Here is a 21,925-nt window from a genome sequence, read left to right on the forward strand (position 1 = left end):
GATCCTATGGAGAGGTCTAACAGAAGAGTACCAGCGTCGGCTAGTTCCACTATCAGATCAGACCTTCGCACAGTTTATTGCTGAGGCAAAGCAGTGTGAGCGCCAGATGCTAGAGGAGAGGACAGGACCAGTGGCAGTTAGGCGATACTTCCCATTTTCTAATACCCGTATCAGGAGACATGACGCGGAAGCCACTACCCCTCGGCAGCGACCGAGACCCGAGATAGAGGCAGCGGACGAGCCTATAGCCGTTTGGCGAAGATGGACATACATTAGGACCGTTGGTGAGGAACCTAGTGATAACCCTCAATCGGATCCAGAGGAAGACCCCGATGAGGATCCAGAGGAAGACCCTGAGGAGGATCCCGAGGAAGATCCGGAGGAGGATCCTGATGAATACTTAGATGATGAGAATTGAGTTAGGGCTTAACGTTGTATTAGTTAAAAATGACGCGATGTTATGTAAATGGTATTGACTGAAAGGCTTAGAAGCCTTAACTTTTGTGATGTTTTGTATATGATGTGATATGTATGAAATGGGACATGCATATTAGAAGAACATATAGAATATATGTTTTGCTAGTCGTTATGAGAATGAATGATAGTTAAAAGTGTAGCCAGTCAAGAAATTCTTAAAGCGGTTCTTTTTGCACTTAAACTAACGATGTTATTCTTTTAATTGATATAGACACAGCAACATGGTTCATACACGTCTGAAAAGACCACAAGCATAACAGAATCCTCCAACACCAGACCTAGCTGCATAAGTAGCAGGTCTCAGGGGGCAAATAGCAGCCCAAGCTGAGGAAAGCAGACAGTTGAGAGAATTGCTTACCTAGTTGATTCAGGGTCAGCAGGTTAGAGGAGCACCCCTTCCATAGGCGGTGCTAGCACCAGCCGTCCAACTTGAGCAACGCCCAGAGAGGGTTGCAGAACCCTAAGAGCCAGTAAGGGGTGAGATGGGGCACCGAGAAATGGTCCTATGGGAACCATTGTATGTAAGGTTTAAGAAAATGTCACCTCCAGAGTTTGATGGGTCAACGGATCCACTCGAAGCTGAGGAATGGTTAGCGTCCATTCAAATAGTATTTGAGTTCATAGAACTTACTCACCTGGAGAAGATCCAATGCGCTGCCTTTGTGTTGAAGAAAGATGCCCGCTATTGGTGGGAATTGGTGTGCGCCAGAAGAAATGTAAGACATATGTTATGGGATGAATTCTTATGGGAATTTTACCGTAAGTACTACAACTTAGAAGCCCTTAAGACTCAGCAAAATGAGTTTAATAATTTCAAACAGGGCGACATGACAGTTGTTAAAGCCTGCCGACGGTTTGATCAGTTGGCACAATTGTGTCCTCAGTTAGTTCCAACAGAGGAAGAAAAGGTTAGGATAATGGTTAACATGCTCCGGGGAGATATAGCCACCGTTGTGGAAAGTGGGGAGTATCCACCAACCACGGTAGCTGATTTAGTGAACCGGGCAATACGTGCAGAGCATAATATTGCCAAATCTAGAGAGGAACGGGCTAAGGTGTGGGAAGATAAGAAGAAGCAGAGAGAAAAGGCACAGGCACCCACTAAGCAGAGCCCCGGTGCTAATCCACAAAGCCAAGGAAACCGAAGTGACCAGGGATCGAAACCTGGACAGGGGAGCCAGCAAAATCCCAGTAAGAGGAAAGGGAATCGCAATCAGAATCAGCGAAATCCCCAATAGAAACAGGACCAGTATACCAGTCCTAGTGTTGTTGTCTGCTTGACGTGTGGAAGGAAACACTTCAGAGAATGTAAAGCTGGCACAGATTTATACTATACGTGTGGACATAAAGGAAATTATGCAAGGCAGTGTCCATTCAAAGCAGGATCTCCTGGAATGGCACCACAAAGGCCACAAGTTCCACAATTTCATGTCATGCAAGCGCAGAAGGTATTTACGACCCCTCAACCGAGAAAATTAGAGGCTTCCCCACAAGCCAATGCTCAACTAATGACATACACCAAGGACGAAGTTGAGGCAAGCTAGTGACAGGTCAGCTTACTCTTGCCCATGTCCCTGCACGAGCATTATTTGATTTAGTAGCCACACATACATTTGCATTAGTAGAATTTGTTAAGCGAATACTACATCCTCAAGAGAGGATAGGTCAAGACTTTAAGACAGCAGTACCATCAGGTGATGTGTTGTTATAGTCCGGTATTTGACTGAAATTCTCTCTGGAATAGAAAGTAGTAGAATTTCAGCTTGATCAAGAAAATGTTATGTAGAAACTTTATGTACGGGGTAAAATTTCCCCGAGAAGTGTAAAGTTAAAATACGAATGCTTTTATAGAGAAAATTCATAAATATCAGTTATGAATAGTGAAATATCAATTAAAAGTTAAAATTTTAGCAGATATATTTTAGTTATGAAAAACTGAAATATTTGGTATGTGACCAAATGACCAGTTAGAAAAAGAGTAGAAATATTAGAAGTAAGGAAGATAGCAATAGTTCCTGAAACAGGATTTTTCTGAGTCAGTTAAAGTGGGAAACTGCTCACAAACCAGTACCGTAAAGGTAAGCGTTTTAGGCAATTCTGAATCAATTAAAATGAAAATTTCAGAAAAAGAGATTGACTAATAAGATACCCAAGAGAATTGGGTTGAATGTGAAAAGTTTGACCCAGGGTACTCGACAGTCCAGAAAAGCAGTACAGAACTTGTACCGGGTGTGAGATTATCGATACCGGAAAGAGACTCGTTTTGAAAAACGGAGTTGGGTCTCGACAAGAAAAATGTGGGAAACATAGAACCACTCAAATTAAGTGATAAACTTACAAAAATTAGTAAAAGTAAATTAAGGGAATTAAATTAATTTCTTTAATTTAGAAAGTAATAAAAAAATAATAATAAAATATTCACTTGTTCCTAAAATGCCTAAGAAGGAATTAGAAGCCACATTTACTCTATTTTCCTAAGTGTGGCCGACCAAAGAGGGAAAAGAGAGAAAACCAAGGGCAATCAAAGGAATCGACCGTTTTCACTAAAATTCCTTCCGTTCAGTTCGGTAGAAACGTAACCCAAGGCATTCTAGCGGAGAATCTCAGCCTCTAGAGGTAAGATTTCAGATATTTCATGAGAAATTTCATGTTTTTCATTTTTGATGAATAGTAACTCATCTCTGAAAAAATCCGTAAAACTGAAAATCGAAACCGAGGTTTCGTAGGGGGCTGTGATAGGAGTTCAACGTGTAAATATTGAAACGATTAAACAAAATTTTTTGGATTAACACTAAAAATCTGAAAACCCTAGAAAATGAAAAACATGTGTTTTTGTTCAATTTTATGTTGGAATTTATGTTGAGGAATATGAATCTTGACTCCAGGTACCGAAATCGGAAGTAGAACGAGTTATTGAAAACTCGGGCAATGAGAAAAACAATGCGAAACTCTGCCAAAATTTTCTAAAATCTTGTTAGTAAGCAATGAGTTAGGAATTTGATTCTTGAGAATCAATAACAGTTTTAAGGCTCAGAAATGAATAGATTAAGGTTCAGAAACCGAGACACATGAATTTGGGGATTTGCCTCTTGAGCTAGAAATTTGGCCAAGAGGGGTCAAATTCATAAATGAGTTTGAAATTAGATTTAAGAATCTAAGTATGAAGAATTTTGATTTGGAATAGGAAATTGATACCTATTTCTATGAAACAGGTTTGGGCACGAGAGTCGAAGCAACAAGAAAGAACTTCCAGCAAGCGGGAATCCTAGCAGATTATGTGTAAGTATAGACATATATGTTTGTCTGGACTCGAGTAAACCGTAGTAGACGTAGAATTATGAATTTACTTATATTCCTAAGTCGATGTGATATGAAGTGTTTGGAGGGCTTAGTGCCCTAGATTGTAGAAGGGCGACATATGGTTACCTTTATGCTCAGTTAAAGTATGGATGAAGTATTATGCATTTTCATGTTAGCATGTGCACGTAGAGAAAATGTTGCATATCATTCAGTAAAATTTTTAACGCTTTGAAATGCAAACCCAAAGTTCAGTAATGTAAAGAGACTGACGGGTCGTCGGCTTCCCAAGGCAGGAAATCTCAAAGAGTAGAGATTCTGACTACACCAGACAGTAAGCAGGGGCCTAGGCCCACAGTAGTAAGAATAGAAAGACAGAAAGCAGTTTTTAAAGCATGTTTCACATGAGCATATTTGCATCATAACTCTTAATGTAATTTTACTAGTTTATGATGTGTGCATGTTTATACTTGATGACCATTCACTCATCAGTTTACTCGTATGCAGGTAACAAAGGTAAGCAGCCAGCCATATAGTGGTTTTGCTTGATGGACAGACGGATGCAAGGTGGCGGAAATGTCATGGGAACACGGGAGTGGTCTTTACTACGCCCGCTTAGAAAATAAATTCCGCTGCAAAGTAATGTAACATAGAACACTAATATGTATATTCAGTTTTAAGAAAAAGATATTACAACCACTGTCTTAGTAAAGAACAACAGACTGTAATAAGTTAAGACAAGTTTTCAGGGACTAGTTCCATATCCGAATCCTTAAAGTAATAGCAATATATGTTATTCGTGTAACCACATAACATGCTAGAAATGTGTTAAGAACCCGAGGGTTAAAGTAAAGAAAAAAAAATTTACTCGTGTATGAACGGAAACTAAAGAGACGATAGTCTAGTAATAAGTAACGGATTAGGCTATAACTCAGCCTAATAGTAGTAGTATAAGCTTGGCGACCCGCCGCTAGAGTGGAGGTGTCACACACACACACACACACACACACATATATATATATCAGTAAGAAAACTTGGACTAGAAGCAAAATGAAGCGGCTGCAGAATATGGAAGTAAGGTTACAAACAAATAATTAATGAAGGAATTGACATCTGCGGCTGACAAACAAAAAAGAAACTAACGGAAAGTGTATACCTCAAGAAATTAAATTGGATTAATTAAGGTAATTAAGATTTATTAGTGTGTCTAATCTGATTTAATTAATTAATTATTAATTAATAAATATTTCTGACGTGTGAATTTAAATGATTCCAAGGAATTTAAATATTTAAGTATTTACATTTTCACCCTAGAGTGTGTGTAGACACATTTTCTGGACTGTCTTTTAATTTTTGTGATACTTGCCTTTTCCTTTTTCTTTTCCTTTTCTTTTTCTTCCTTTTCTTTTTCCTGCCATGCATTCTCACTCTCTCTCTCTCTTCTCTGTCGTTCTTCACTCTCTCTCATTTGATTCTCTCTCTCTCTCTCCCGTTTTCTCTCGTAAATCAACTGGATTTTGAGCCAAAGAAGAATTTCAAGGAGTTTTCAACTTCAAGAGAAGAATTTGAGGTAAGATTTCTGAAAAACTTCTCTTGAATCTCAGATTTTTCATATTAGAAAACTTATTTTGGTTCGAAATGGATTTTGGGTGAAATCATGGTACAAATTGTAAATTTTTAGTTCTATGGACTTGATTTAGTAACTAGAACCTAAATTAGGTTGTTTGCCCTTGAAATATTTCAAATTGGAACTCAAAATTGCAGGTTTTCAAATTGATTTGGCGAGTTTCCTCGCCTTGCTGATCCCACCGGTCGACCTATGCGGTCGACCGGGTTGCACAACACCAGTCGACCGGTGGTGTTGCACATCTCTGTCACCGGTCGACCGGTGTACACGGGGTTTGACCCTGTTTTGTTGAAAAACCCTGTTTTTGCCTCGATTTTTTAGGGGAACCCAAATTAGCTTCATTTGGGGACCTAAAGTGAATGGATTAGCATCCCCTTGGAATGATGATTTGAAACATAAAATGATTTATGGAATTTGAAATTGGATTAAGGCGCACTAATAGGAAATCAAAGGGTATAATTGAGATTGAATGCTTTAGGAATGAGAATTGGATCCTAAAGTGTTGTTTTATATCAGTGATAGTTGAGGAATCAAACTGAAGGCTTCGAGGAAGTGAAGGCTAGGAAAGCGCAACGCTAGCCATAGGTTTGGTGCTTGAGAGGGAGGATTTCTTACCCCTTTCTTTGTTAGCCTTATTTTAAAGGAGTTTTGGCCTTGCAAATGTTTTAAAGAAAGGGCATGTTTACGAAAGAAAAGTATTTTCAAAACAATAGCTTGATTTTAGCTATTAGAATTATAATGAACTATTTCAGAAAGTTTAATGAATGATTTATTAAGATAAGAGATCTTGCGAATCAGTAAACTGGTTGATGGCCTAGATAGGATATGGAGGGTGTATCCTTAGGGGCAGAACCTGAAACCTAGACCGGGCCACTATGGTGGTGTTAAGGCTTGTGGTTGTGGTTGTGTAAGTAATTTATCAGAGGATAAATTACTTGCTAATGCCTGTAATACTGAAATTTTCAATTTATATTCCTTTTAGAAAAAGGATGTGAGGTTCCGACTGTTGTGTTGAAACTAAATGTCTAATTTTATTTATTTATTCATCTATTTACTTGTTCATTCATTTATTTACTTGTTTACAAAGCTTATTTAAAAATACATCCTAGTGGGCCTTTCGCTCACGTTTTATCTGTTTTATAAATATTAACCCCCTCCCAGGCAACTCTAGGAGGAGTGTTGAATAGCTGATATAACTGCTACCCTCTGATCTAGTGAAGATTGTGATCATCCTTCCTGTGTACAAATGTAAGAGTTGTAAATTCTGTAAACTCTGAACTTTTGATTTCTAGACTGTGATTGATGTCTGTAATGTTATTTACATGTTCATGTATGTACAATACTGCATATCCTGTGGGTGAAGCCCTGAACGATTTAGAAAGTGCGGAAGACCCCGTAACTTTCTTGTAATTTATTTTCAGCTAAATAATGGGCCTCATTTGGAAATTTTCTTTAATATTTTATCTTTGGTTTTGATTACTATATTTTAAATTATTTAATTACGTTCCTAATCGCGTTTAACTCCTAAACGAGCCTCCATGTCACTAACTGTAATACCCCGAAGAATTAAATGAGATAAATAAGGAAATTAAGATTTATCAGTGTTCCTAATCTGGTTTAATTAATTGATTATTGATTAATAAATGTTTCTGACGTGTAAATTTAAATAATTCTAAGGTATTTAAATATTCTCAGTATTTATATTTTTACCCAGAAGTGTCTATGGGCACATTTTCCGGATTGTCTTTTAAATATTAGAAACTTGTCTTTTCTTTTCTTTTTCTTTTCTTTTCTTTTCTTTTCTTTTCTTCCTTTTCTTTTTCCTTTCCCGTGCATACTCTCTCTCTCTCTCACTCTATCGTTCCCTCACTCTCACTCCCTCTCTTCCATTTTGTCTCAAATCAACCGGATCTTAAACCAATAAAGGATTTAAAGAAGTTTTCAACATCAAGAGAAGGATTTGAGGTAAGATTTCTGAAAAACCCTCTTTTGAATCTCGGATTTTGTATATTAGAAAACCTATTTTGGTCTAAAATGGATTTTGATGGATTTTGAGTAAAACCATGGTAGGAATTGGAGATCTTGGGTTCTTTGGATTTGATTCAGTACCTAGATCGCGGATCTAGTGGTTTTCCTTTGAGATTTTTCGATTTGGGACTTGGATTTGCAATTTTTCTGCTGATTTTCTTCAGATCGACCCTTCTGGCCATCCTACCTTGATTCCACCAGTCGACTGGTCTGCACTATATCAGGTCGACCTGTGCGGTCGATCGAATTGCACACCATCGGTCGACCGGTGGTGTTGCACTGCGCTGTCACCGGTCGACCGGTGTACACTGGGTTTGACCTTATTTTGCTGAAAAACCCTGTTTTGACCTCAATTTTTGAGGAGGACCCAAATTAGCTTCATTTGGGGACCTAAAGTAAATGGATTAGCTTCTTTAATCCATATTTTGAGATTGAAAACCCTTGTAATGATGATTTGAAACATGAAATGGTTTGTGAAACCGGTAATTGAATTATGGCACACTAATAGGAAATCAAGGTGTATAATTAAGATTGAAATTGCTTTAGGAATGTGAATTGGATCCTAAAGTGTCGTTTTGTATCAGTGCTAACTGAGGACTCGGATTGAAGGGCTTAAGGAAGTGAAAGCCGGAATAGAGTAACGCTAGCCACAAGTTTGATATTTACGAGGTGGGATTTCTTACCCATTTCTTTGTGAGCCTGTTTTCAAAGAGTTTTGGCCTTGCAAATGTTTTAAAGAAAGGGCATGTTTGCGAAAAAAAAGCCTGTTTAAAAACAATAGCTTGATTTTAGCTATTGGAATTATAATGAACTGTTTCATAAAGTTTAATGAATGATTTCTTAAGACAAGAGATCTTATGAATCGATAAACCGGCTGATGGCCTAGATAGGAAGTGGAGAGTGCATCCTTGGGGGCAGAACCCGAAACCTGGCCCGGGGGTGATTAGGCTTGTGCACGTGGTTGTGTAAGTAATTTATCATAGTATAAATTACTTATTGATGCCTGTAATACAGAGATTTTCAGTTATATTTCCTTTGAGAAAAAGGATGTGAGGTTCCAGCTGTTGTGTTGGAATTGAATGTCTTATTTATTCATTTATTTACTTTCTTACCCATTTATTTATTTATAAAGTTATTTCAAAATATATCATACTTTCGCTCACGTTTTATTGTTTTATAAATGTTAAACCCCTCCCAGGCAACTCTAGGAGTAGTGCAGAGTAGCTGAGTTGCTACCACCCGATAAAGAGAGGATTGTGTTCATCCTCCTGGTGTACGAATGTAAGAATTTGTAAATTCTGTAAACTCTGATATTTGGATTTCTAGACTGTGGTTGATGTCTGTATGCTATTTACATGTTCATGTATGTACAATACTGAAGATCCTGTGGATAGATCCTGTAGGTGTAGTCCTGAAGAGTGTTAGAGGCGGGAGTTTTAGCCTTTTGAGATGTTTTTATAATTTATTTTTGGTAAAATAATGGGGCTCGTTTGGAGATTTCTTTAATATTTCACTGTTGGTATTAATTATTAAACGTTTAACTCCTAATCGAGCCTCCACGTCACCGACCCCGGCTTCAGGGCGTGACACTAACCCTAGCTTCGGAGCGTGATAGAGTGGTATCAGGGCCTTAGGTTTAGAAACCATAGGATTGTACATACATGTGTGACATCAGGAATCCACTAAACAATCTAGTTTCTTTTCAGTTAAAGGAGATGCCGCCACGTCGTAGATCTGTTAACCAACCGACACCACAAAATCAAGAATTCATGGATGCCATGTATGCTGATTTCCAAGGGATGGCCATTCGAATTCCTAGTGATGCCTTTTAGGCTGACAAATGCCCCAGCTGCATTCATGGATTTAATGTATCGGGTCTTCCGGCCGTACTTAGATCAGTTTGTGATCGTCTCCATCGATGACATTCTGGTTTACTCGAAGACTTGGGAGGAACATGAGCAACATTTGAGAATTGTTCTTCAGACTCTTCGTGAACACCAGTTGTATGCAAAGAAAGAGAAGTTCGACTTCTGGCTGACGAAAGTGAAGTTCCTTGGACACGTGATATCAGGACAAGGAATTTCTGTAGATCCTTCCAAGATTGAGACTGTGCTACAGTGGGAAAGGCTGAAGAATATGGCAGAGATTCAAAGTTTCCCCAGACTTGCAGGATATTATCGACGTTCGTAAAGGACTTCTCGAGCATTGCTGCACCGATGACTCGGTTTACCAAGAAAGAAGTCAGATTCGAATGGAACGCTGAGTGTGAATATGTTTTTCAGGAACTGAAGGCAAGACTGACAAGCGTACCAGTCCTGACTATACCCAATTGTAAAGAGCCATATGAGGTATATTCTGATGTCTCGAGGAGTGGATTTGGTTGTGTTTTGATGTAAGGTGGATGCGTTGTAGCCTACGCATCTCACCAATTGAAGCCACACGAACGGAACTACCCTACTCATGATTTAGAGCTAGCAGCAGTGATATTTGCTCTAAAGATATGAAGATGTTATCTCTATGGAGCAAAGTTTCAGGTCTTCTCTGACCACAAGAGTTTGAAGTACTTGTTTACTCAGAAAGATCTGAACCTCCAGCAGAGGAGATGGATGGAATACATGGAAGATTACGACTTTACGTTGCCATACCATCCTGGAAAAGTTAAAGTGGTCGCTGATGCCTTTAGCAAGAAGACTACAAGAACTATGGCGTCATTAGCTTTAGAAGACTAGAAAAGAACTAAAGTAGTAAGCGATTATGATCTTTAGTACTACGAGGATTATAACCAGACAATGGTGTATAATCTGATCTCTACACCGGCTCTTATGCAACAAGTTAAGCATAATCAATGATAGGATCCCCATCTCTAAGGAATTTGGATTCGAATTCAGAATGTAGAGCAACATGAGGATTGGAGAATCCGAGAGGATGAAGCACTTTATTTCCACAACCGCCAGGCTGTTCCTAAGGCGGATGAGATCAAAAAGACAATTCTACATGAGGCGCATACATTGCGGTATGCTATTCATCCGGGAAGTACCAAGATGTTCCAGGATCTGAAAAGATAATACTTGTGGAGAGGTATGAAGAAAGACATTCGTAAGCATGTTTCAGAATGTGTAACTTGTCTCCAGATTTAAGCAAAACACCAGAAGCTTGCTGGAGAATTGCAGCCTCTACCTATCCCAAGATGGAAATGGGAACATATCACCATGGATTTTCTGATGGGACTTCCGAGAACTAAGCAGAAGCACGTTGCCATCTGGGTGGTGGTGAATAGGTTGACGAAATCTGCACATTTCATACTATTCCGTGTGACATATTCCTGAAAGATTATGGTAGAGTTGTACCTTGAGCATATCGTCAGACTTCACGAAGTGCCACTGTCTATCACATCTGACCGCAACACTCGTTTTAATGCAAGGTATTAGAAAAGTTTTCAGGAAGCCATGGGAACATAATTAAATTTTAGCATAGCATTTCATCCTCAGACTGATGGGCAATCTGAAAGAGTTATTCAGATTCTGGAGGATATACTTCATGCTTGTATTCTGAATTTTGGTGGAAACTGGAAGAAATATTTTCACCTTGCTGAATTTGCTTACAGTAATAGCTATTAGGCCAGTATCAGTATGGCACCGTTTGAAGCTCTCTATGGTCGACCTTGCAGATCACCTGTTTGTTGGCTGGAACCAGAAGATTGACTCACTATTGGACCAGAAGTTATTCAAGAGAATAACAAGAAGATAGCTCTTATCCGAGAACGACTGTTAACAGCTCAAAGTCGTCAAAAGAGCTATGCTGACCGAAGGCATAGACCTTTGGAATTCCAGGAAGGTGAATTCATTTTATTGAAGGTTCCCCCACGCAAAGGAGTTGTCCATTTTGGTATAAAAGGGAAACTTGCGCCAAGGTACGTTGGACCATTCCCGATCGTGCAACGAGTTGGTGTCGTGGCGTATCGTCTGGCTTTACCGCTTGAGCTATCTCATGTGTATGATGTGTTCCATGTCTTCATGCTTCGTAAATCTCAACCTGATCCAGAAGCTATGGTACAATGGTATGACGTTCCGATACAGTATGACGCGACATACGAGGAAGCACTAGTTCAGATTCTTGATCGGAAGATGAAGAGTTTGTGTCATCGTGAGATTCCATTAATGAAAGTTTTATGGCAGCATCATGGAGTTGAGAAAGCAACATGGGAGCTTGAAACAATGATGCAGGAGCAGTACCCGCATCTGTTTTCACTGTGAGGTAAGTCCTAATTTCGGGGATGAAATTCCTTAAAGGCAGTGGAGTTGTAACACCTCGACAAATTAAACTGGATTAATTAAGGTAACTAAGATTTATTAGTGTGCCTAATATCGTCTAATTAATTAATTATTAATTAATAAATGTTTCTGACTTGTGAATTTAAATATTTTAAGTATTTACATTTTCACCCCAGAGTGTGTGTAGACACATTTTCTAGACTGTCTTTTAATTTTTGTGACGCCTGTCATTTCCTTTTTCTCTTTCTTTTCTTTTTCTTCCTTTTCTTTTTCCTACCATGCATCCTCACGCTCTCTCTCGCTTCTCTATCGTTCTTTACTCTCTCTCATTTGCTTCTCTCTCTCTCTCTCCCATTTTCTCTCGTAAATCAACCGGATTTCGAGCCAAAGAAGAATTTCAAGGAGTTTTCAACGTCAAGAGAAGAATTTGAGGTAAGATTTCTGAAAAACTTCTCTTGAATCTCAGATTTTTCGGATTAGAAAACTTATTTTGGTTCGAAATGGATTTTTATGGATTTTTGGTGAAATTATGGTAGAAATTGGGGAGTTTTGGTTCTATGGACTGGATTTAGTAATTAGAACCTGGATTTGGTTGTTTCCCCTTGAAATATTTCAAATTGGAACTCAAAATTACAGGTTTTCAGACTATTTTGGCGAGTTTCCTCACTTTGCTGATCCCACTGGTCGACCTATGCAGTCGACTGGATTGCAGACCACCGATCGACCAGTGGTGTTGCACATCTCTGTCTCTGGTCGACCGGTGTACATGGAGTTTGACCCTGTTTTGTTGAAAAACCTTGTTTTGGCCTCGATTTTTTAGGGGAACCCAAATTAGCTTCATTTGGGGACCTAAAGTGAATGAATTAGCATCTTTAATCTAGTTTTGAGATTGAAAACCCTTGGAATGATGATTTGAAACATAAAATGATTTATGAAATTTGAAATTGGATAAGGCGCAATAATAGGAAATCAAAAGGGCTTTAGGAATGAGAATTGGATCCTAAAGTGTTGTTTTATATCACTGATAGTTAAGGAATCAAACTGAAGGCTTCGAGGAAGCGGAGGCTAGGAAAGCGCAGCGCTAGCCACAGGTTTGGTGCTTGAGAGGCAGGTTTCTTACCCCTTTCTTTGTTAGCCTGATTTTAAAAGAGTTTTGGCCTTGCAAATATTTTAAAGAAATGGCATGTTTGCGAAAGAAAAGTATTTTCAAAATAATAGCTTGATTTTAGTTATTGAAATTATAATGAACTATTTTAGAAAGTTTAATGAATGATTTCTTAAGATAAGAGATCTTGCGAATCGGTAAACCGGTTGATGGCCTAGATAGGATATGGAGAGTGTATCCTTAGGGGCAGAACCTGAAACCCGGACCGGGCCACTACGGTGGTGTTAAGGCTTGTGCTTGTGGTTGTGTAAGTAATTTATCAGAGGATAAATTACTTGCTTATGCCTGTAATACGGAAATTTTCAGTTTATATTCCTTTTAGAAAAAGGATGTGAGATTCCGACTGTTGTGTTGGAACTCAATGTCTACTTTTATTTATTTATTCATCTATTTACTTGTTCATTCATCTATTTACTTGTTTACAAAGCTTATTTAAAAATACATCCTACTGGGCCTTTCGCTTACGTTTTATCTGTTTTATAAATATTAACCCCCTCTCAGGCGACTCTAGGAGCAGTGCTAAATAGCTGATATAACTGCTACTGTCTGATCTAGTGAGGACTGTGATCATCCTTCCTGTGTACAAATGTAAGAGTTGTAAATTATGTAAACTCTGAACTTTTGATTTCTAGACTATGGTTGATGTCTGTAATGTTATTTACATGTTCATGTATGTACAATACTGCATATCCTGTGGGTGAAGCCCTGAACGATTTAGAAAGTGCGGAAGACCCCGTAACTTTCTTGTAATCTATTTTCAGCTAAATAGTGGGTCTCGTTTAGAAATTTTCTTTAATATTTTATCTTTGGTTTTGATTACTATATTTTAAATTATTTAATTACATTCCTAATCGCGTTTAACTCCTAAACGAGCCTCAACGTCACTAACTCCGGCTTCGGGGTGTGACAGAGTGCTAACTTACATTACAAAATAAATTAATTCTTAAATAAATGCATGGCATTTGATGCACGTAATTAATTTAGTGCATTAATTAACACAAATAAAGGTTTAGGCCTCAACAGTTATAATTAGCTTGAAAAGGGTCGTTTCGTTTGTACACAAAGAAAGCAAAGAATAATAAGCCACTTCCGAAGGAGGGTTAACAATTACAGTTCCAACAGGTAAAGTTTGGAATATAAGAATCCAGAAATCCACAAGGAAAGCTATTTGACTTTGCACCATCTTGATTATCATGATCAGCTAAAATGGTGTTTTAAGCCCCATATATATATACTAACACGTTGATTGTTTTCATGATCAAGACACAAAGTAAACCATCAAATCGTAACTAATTGATTAAGAATTTCATTTGAGTTCAATGGCAAATACTGCTAGAGGCGCCCGTCCGGTTGTTGAAAATTTTGTGCCTGGTTCTGGTTGGACAGAGGACTCAAGTGGCCATTATCTTCTAATTGATCTTCCTGGTACTATTCCAAAATCTTTAACATATTATTATTCTAATTAGTTATTTTGATACCTTGTAAATTGATGTTATTGTTTGTTGCCTTGATATGGTTTTCTTTTCCTCTAATGTTCAATTTAAATGAAGAAAAACATAATGGAGCTGATTTATTTTCTATAGAAAAGTGAAAAAAAAAAAATAGAAAACTTTAATTATCGACCATTATGAAGATCTTTTTTTTTCCCTGATTAGACTTATAACCATATATGATGAAAATGTCACACAAGCAACCGTGGAACAAAGTCATAAAATTGATAAATATGATTATTATCTCTTAAGGGAAAAAAAAAAAAGGCTATGTGTGGACTAAATTCTGGAAGCAAACTCAATCTATGAGCTCTTAAACACATTACAATTACTCAATTGAGAAACTATGACAACTTCAGTGATTGTTTTTTACTATAAAGGTTTCCAGAAGGATCAGGTGAAGATACAAATTTTTAACTCCGGACTTATAGAGGTCACCGGAGAAAGACCAGTAAATGAGAACAAACACATTCGGTTCGAGCAGGAATTCGAGGTTCCTAAAAACTCAGATGCAGATGGCATCACAGCAAAATTTGATGGTGAAATTCTCTACGTAACTGTTCCAAAGCACAAGGTGGAAGAGAAGAAAGAACCTGAACCGAAGAAAGAACCCGAACCCGCTGGCGTAAAAGACCAAATTGCAAATGGCGCCGCAAAAGATCAGAATATGTGTGAAAAACCGAAAGACAAAGAAGCCAAAAAGAAAGACGACAAAAGTAAGAAGGAAGAAGGAAGCCGCCAAAAAGGCCCCGTTAGTCTTTCAGAAGATAGTGAGAAGAGATGGGAAGGTGAGCCTAGTTATCTAACAAGGGTAATGGAGATGTTGAGCAGAAACAAAGGGATTGTTGTGACAACCGTATTAGCAGTGTCGTTAGGGATATTCATATCTCGAACATTCAAGGCTGATGAAAAGTGAAAAGAAGACTCTGCAATCTTTGTATTGTTGCTTGTAACTTCTTCTATTATGTAACTTGTACCACATAATATTATTTGCATGAATATTTTCACATAATGGATAAAGTTAATATCCAAGATTTTCATGCATGCTAATAGTAATAGATATATTAATTTCTTGAAATGTTCCGACCTGAAGTGATCATGAAATCTTCAAGAAACTCAAAACTATAACAAAACGCAACAAACTGCAAATTCGTCGCTAAGGGGTCTTTAGCAATGACGAGTCGGCGCTACAAATCCATCACCAAAACTATTTAGTGGCAGATTGGCGTGTCTTGCTAAATGTTGTGTCAAAGTTAAACGATTAAAATTGTCGCTAAATAGTGGTCGTATAATATTGCTCAAGGACGTCTTACAGTGACCGATCCAGAAATTAAATTTAGTGGGGGCACATGTAAAAATATAATAACATTAAATTGCATACTTTATAGGGCAGTAATTGATCATTGCAAAAGAAAAGGAACATGAGAGAAAAGAAAAACAAATATAAATTAAGAGACTCAAAGAGCCTGTCTACATGCGAAAAATGAAAAAAAAAAAAAAAATGAAAAAAAAAACAAACGTAACGTCAAGGAACAGAATGACAAAACCCAATTTAAGAGGAAAAAAGAAAGAAGAAATAATAGCAATAAGTAGAATGTAATAGGACAAAATTATAGTGTTGTATAAAACTAAAGTGACATTTAAAAGAGAGAGAGAGAGAGAAAAAAAAAAGAATATGTCTAATGCATCAATATTGAAGCCCAAAACCAAAAGAAACTAGAAAAAAAAATAAAAATAAACATGTATGTTGATTGCTAAAATTAGTGAGGGCACAATTTAATAATGCATAAAAATCAGTATGTAACTATATACATAATTATTATTTTTTAATTCTCCCCGCCCTCACGTCTGATAAGAAAATTTTGGAAATGACATACCAAAATTTTTCAAAATATCGTTGCTAAAAGTCTTCTTTATGAGATACTTGCCTCAGTCACACGTGGCCTATCATTGACCATGCATCTCGTCTTTGGTAAACTAATTGAGTCACGTGTTATTATGCACGTAGAAAATAACTTTATAAGTTTAATCTTTCATTAAAATGTGTGACCTTCTTAGAAGTCAAGTTCAGTAATTAGAGCAAGAAGAAAAAAAATATTTAAAAAACTCCCGTCGAAAAAAATTAAAGTTATATAATAGTTTTTTATTAAAAAAAATTAGTAGGAACATATTTGAAAAGATTTATTTTAATTGCAAAAAGTGATAAATTATATTTTCAAGAAAGATATTATAAAAAAATGAACTGCTAAAGAATATTAGGTGAAAAAAAAAGACAATAGGTTAAAGAAAAAAGAAAAAAATAAAAAAGAGGAAAAGTTAAAAAATTAAAACAAAGAATTAAAGTTATACATGAGTTTTTTATTAAAAAAAATAAAAAAACAAAATAAAACTTAAGTAGAGATATTTGAAAGGAATTATTATAATTAAAATAAAGTATTTCAAAGAAAAATATTAGTTAAAAAATGAACTGTCAAAAAAATATTAGAGGAAAAACAAAAAAGACAATAGGCAAACGAAAAGAAGAAAAAAAAAGTAAAAAAAAAAAGACGAAAAGTAAAAAAAAAAAAAGAATAATGCGAACTTGTAGTCTCCTTATGAGCCAAGTTCAAAAGAGGCTTGGCTCTTTTTATATATGTTAGATTAAGTTAGATGTTAGATAATAAAGAATAAGAGAAGTACATGGTTTGTGATGGTTTTATGTAAGCCTATTATTTATGTCACTCTAAATAATTTGGTGTCATAATGATTTTTTATTTTCTCTTATTAATTAATGAATTATTTATTTTTGAGTGGAGTTACAAAAATAATATTTTTTTACCATATTTTAATCGTATTTTCAGTTTTTCTCCAAAAAGAATTAAGTCGTGGGGAAAAAGATAAAATGAAAAAATATTAAAAATTAAGTAAGAACATATTTAAAAGAAATTATTTTAATACAAATAAACTAAGGGAAAAAAGTATTTAAAAAAAATATGTTATAAAAAAGTTAAAATGCTTAGAAATGGAGAGCACTTGGGAAGAAATCAAAAGGTAAATAGGCAAAAAAAAAAGAATTAAAAAGAAAAAAAGAAAAGAAAATGAGCAAAAAGAAAAAAAAAAAAAAAGAGGATAAAGGACAAAAAGGAGACCAAATAAAAATTCCAAAAGGTAAGAAAGGGAAAAAAAAGAAAAAAAAAAGGAGGGGATGAGAAAGTATTGCCACATGGCAGCATGGGAGAAAAGAACTTTGGCTCTTTTTGAATATGACTAGTTGTAAAGATGCACTCCGCACTTGCGTCTTTAACATTTTTATTTTTTCGATATGGAGGTCTTAAATTAATTTTAGTAAATTTTATAGTTTATGTTTTTTTATAGTGTTTTCTTAAAAATTAAATAGAGTAGAAAAATATTAAATAGAGCAACATTAAAAGGAAAAAGGTTAGGTAAAAAATTATTTAGTGGTACACATGAAAGAAACTTATTTGAAAAAATTATAGATAAAATATTTTTGTAAAGATACATTCGAGAATAAGATATTAAAAATTATTTATAGGACATTTATAGTGAAAAAAGTATTTGAGTGAGTCATTTCGTAAAAGAAAGTATTGATTAGGAATATATGAGAAGAAATTATTTCAATAAGACAATTAGAGGAAAAAATATTTATGAGGGTCACATTTGAGAAAGAGAAAAGGAATGTATTATAGAGGAAAAAAAGGGAGGGAAGAAAGAAGTGAGGGGAAAAAAAAGGAGAAAAGAAAGCAAATATATATATATATATATATTAAGCATATGTAGTAAAATAAGTATATAAGACGGTCATTTCGTAAAGAAAAACAGTTTTTATTGCGACATATATGAGAATAAATTATTTTAATGGGACAATTAGATGAAAAGATTATGAAGGTCACATTTGAGAAAGGAAAAAAATGTATTGTAGAGGAAAAAAAAGGAGGAAAGAAAGAAGTGAGGGACAAAAAGAAAAGAGGGGAAGAGAAAAAAAAAATAAGTAAGAAAAAAAAAAACAGGTTAACATAAAACATTTTTTTTGTTAATGTGGGGCATAAACGTGCTACCGCACGCCCCCAAAAAAACCCATTCTCCTTTAGAGAATGGTAATAGATAGTAGATATGATAGATAGATGATAGTAAAGCTAGAAAAAAAAAATATTTTCAAAAAGCAAACTGTAGAAAATTAAACAGTAAAGAAACATTCACAAAATAAAAAAGACAAAAAAAAAATATTTAAATAATCAAAATGTAGGGGGGGGGGGGGGGGAAAGAGAAAGGAAAAAAGCCTAATAAAAAGGAAGAAAACAAAAAAGGAAAAAATGTCAAAAAAAAAAAAAGAAGATGAAAAAGCCTAATAAAAAGGAAGGAAAAAAACGGTGTAAGAAAGAAGGTCGGCTGCCACGTGGCAGCTGAGGGAAACCTCTTGAAAGTGAATAGTAAAAAGGTTTTGGTTCTTTTAATATACATTAGATGTTAAATTAGATTAAATTAAATTGGATAGATTTATTAGATAATAAATAGGTACGACCGAAATTATTTTAACAGAAACAAAACTGAGAAAAAAGTTATTTTAAGAAAGTACACCGTAAAAAACCATCGGGTTGGAAGAGGAAAAAAAAAAGCAAAAAACAAAAAAGAGTAAAAAAGTTAAAGAAAAATTAACAGTAAAATCTACATAATTTTTAATTTTTACGTAATTTTATATAAATTTAACAGATAAAAACCTGATTTATTATCATGTTAGCATACCATAGAAAGTTCAAAAAAAAAAGCAAAATGTCAAAAACAAAAATGAGTAGAAGCAAAAAGAAAAAAAAAATAAGAAGCAAAAAAAGAAGAAGCTGACACTTAGCAAAAGGAGCAAAAAGCTCTTTACATAGATATGAAAATCTAAAATTTCTTCTAACATTTATGTCACATTTAGTTTATAGATTAGAATCATGAGATTAGAACCATTTTTGATTTATGTGTATTTTTTATGAGAGAAAATACTGTAACGAACCATGAATCATGATTCGAATCAGTATACGAATTCCCTTACCAAAGACACCATTAGTTTTACTTATTTATTATTCTACTAATAGTTGAGTTCATTAAAAAAAAGTTTAATAGAACGCATAAGAAAAAAGAAAAAATTAGACAGTAAATTATTTATCGAGTATATATAAAAAAATAATTGAGAAGGTTGTATGAGAAAAATATTTAGCTAGGCATAGATACATCCGAGAAAAAAATTATTTGAGGAGAGTACTTAGGAAGAAACAATTATGGTGGTTACTTTTGAAAAAAAAAATGACTAAGAAAAATGTTTTGGTAATTACACATTTTAAGAAAATTTATTTTAACAAGAATAGATTAGAAAAACAAAATTTAATAAGGTTCATTTGAAAAGTAACAAAATATAAATAATGCAGGAAAATAAAAATAAGGTTCATTTGTCACAAAGAGTGTTATAATACTTTACTGTAACACTGTTTTAACATAAAATCTGAAATTAAACCAGCAAAATAGCAATGCAGGAAAATAATGCAGAAACATAAAGGACACCAGAAAATGATATCACAGTTCGGTGCGCACACCTACTCTACGGGGCCACGCCCAGACATTGAACAATCCACTAAGTTCCAAAAGATTACAAAACACCAACCGGACTTATACACTCAAAGACTCTCTCCTTGACGTTGTCGCCATCATGTCGAATCTCCTTAATGGCATTGTCCAGCGAGCACCACTCATCTTGATGGTTTCCTCTCGAAACCAAATAAATCTTCTCCCGAAAAACCAACTCGAAAGTGTTCTAACAATTCGTTGCAACACATCAAACAACACTTAACATTACAATCTCATTATGACATGAATAAAATCATCTTTTCAGTTTTCAGCCCTCTCTCTGTTTCTAAAATAACACCTCACTACACATTCTGCCATTCCCGCCCTTTGCAGCCAATAAACCTGACAGCAAGACTTTCTTTAAGAGGGCCACCAATTTACAATGTCAGCCAATCTTACAATCAATTTGCCAAAAATAAGCCAATACAAAATGCACTAACAATTATTTTAGTGGGCCAATTAAAAAAATTATAAGGATCAGTTTCGATATAAAAAGTATTGCATGAAAAAAATTAAGTAGAGACTTATTTGTAACAAATTATTTAAAAAGAACATGAGAGGGAAAAAAACTACTTAAAAAAAGCATATTGAGAAAAAGTTACAATGTACAAAAAAATAAATAAACTAAGGACACATTTGAAAGAAGTTATGTAAACAAAAATAAAGCAGGAGAAAAGTATTTGGAAAAGAGACATCATAAAAAAATAAACTGTATAGGAACTTTAATGCAACCAAAAAAAAAAGGAAAACAGGGAAAAAGACAAGAAAAAAAAGTGAAGAATTAGAAGAGGTGACGCACAGAAAAAAACAAAACAAAATATCAAGATTTAAAAAAAATGAAAGAAAGAACGAGAGACAAAACCGATTCGAACCAACAAGGGTAGAGTTATCATTAATTAAACCAATCCTTATATTCATCTGAATATTAAAATCTTAACAACTTAGGTATGGCTTCCTTCTTTAATCGTACCTTAACATGTAAATTTACAAAATTAACCTCTATTAAACGGTACATGGTACTCCTGTTACCTTTTTCGGTCGAGACTTTAACAATTCGAACCAAAAATGGGATTAACTCAACGTTCTTAACTAAATGCGCAGCATTTCATGCGTGTAATCTAATGCATTTACAAAAATCAAGGTTTAGGCCTCAATAGTTATAACTAGCTCTGTAGATGAAAGATTGAAAGAGGTTTTTTAAGCACAAAGAAAGAAAAGAATAGTAATAAGCCAACTCCAAAGGAAAGGTTAATTGTCCCACCAGGGAAAGTTTAGAATAAATTGATGCAGAAATCAACAAGGAAAGTTATTTGATTTTCTACAACGTTAATGAACCTGATCAAATGGTTTTTTCCGTGCTATATATACCTAAACAAATGGTTTGTTTCCATGATCAGTACACAAAACATCACATTTCAGCTTAATTAAGAATTTCATTGAGATCAATGGCAAATGTTCCGCATAACCCGGTTGTTGACGAGATTGTACCTAGATCTGCTTGGACAGAGGACTCAAATGGCCATTATCTTGAAGTTGATATTCCTGGTATTTATCCAAAATCTTCACCTTCACTATTTTACATGGTTTTGCAATATCTTGATTATTTTCCTTTTAATTTTTTGTTTGCCCCCTTGATATGGTTTTCTTTTCCTCCTATATCAATTTTTTTGTAATATATATATATATATATATATATATATATATAATGGATCTTATTTTATCTTTGTTAGAAAAGTGAAGAATTAAATAAGGGAAAAGGAGACGAGTATAGGCCTAAAACTATATATGATGAAAAACAATGACACATCTCTAGAAATAATATCCCATACGTTTTGAGGACTAAAATATGAAACCAAAGTACTCAAAAGATTATTTTCATAAATGCTACTTCACATATGGACCTAACTTTAAAATGCACCCCAACTTTTCAAAACATCCTCAATCTCCACCTCTCAGATTTATAGAAAAC

The 21,925-nt window shown here is 35.1% G+C and overlaps 2 protein-coding genes across 2 annotated transcripts; both read left to right on the forward strand.

The window, feature by feature from the left end:
* Positions 1-10,330: 10,330 nt before the first annotated feature.
* Positions 10,331-11,682, forward strand: LOC112090321. The gene is made up of 2 exons (XM_024161368.1): positions 10,331-10,442; positions 11,147-11,682. Exons 1-2 carry the CDS (start codon positions 10,331-10,333, stop codon positions 11,680-11,682), a joined length of 648 nt encoding a protein of 215 aa, XP_024017136.1.
* Positions 11,683-14,141: 2,459 nt separating this feature from the next.
* On the forward strand, positions 14,142-15,330 carry LOC21391032 (inactive protein RESTRICTED TEV MOVEMENT 2). The gene is made up of 2 exons (XM_010088273.2): positions 14,142-14,290; positions 14,736-15,330. Exons 1-2 carry the CDS (start codon positions 14,185-14,187, stop codon positions 15,269-15,271), a joined length of 642 nt encoding a protein of 213 aa, XP_010086575.1. The 5' UTR covers positions 14,142-14,184; the 3' UTR covers positions 15,272-15,330.
* Positions 15,331-21,925: the final 6,595 nt, after the last annotated feature.

This window comes from Morus notabilis, unplaced genomic scaffold (assembly GCF_000414095.1).
Source record: "Morus notabilis unplaced genomic scaffold, ASM41409v2 Scaffold9, whole genome shotgun sequence".
NCBI lineage: Eukaryota > Viridiplantae > Streptophyta > Magnoliopsida > Rosales > Moraceae > Morus > Morus notabilis.

What these genes read in the sequence shown, in the direction of transcription:
- LOC112090321 (XM_024161368.1), top strand. Translation starts at nt 10,331, where the DNA reads ATGAGGATTGGAGAATCCGAGAGGATGAAGCACTTTATTTCCACAACC. An exon ending in CATGAGGCGCATACATTGCG is followed by an intron (nt 10,443 to 11,146) that starts GTATGCTATTCA and finishes CTATTGGACCAG; the next exon opens with AAGTTATTCAAGAGAATAAC.
- LOC21391032 (XM_010088273.2), top strand. Translation starts at nt 14,185, where the DNA reads ATGGCAAATACTGCTAGAGGCGCCCGTCCGGTTGTTGAAAATTTTGTG. An exon ending in TCTTCTAATTGATCTTCCTG is followed by an intron (nt 14,291 to 14,735) that starts GTACTATTCCAA and finishes TTTACTATAAAG; the next exon opens with GTTTCCAGAAGGATCAGGTG.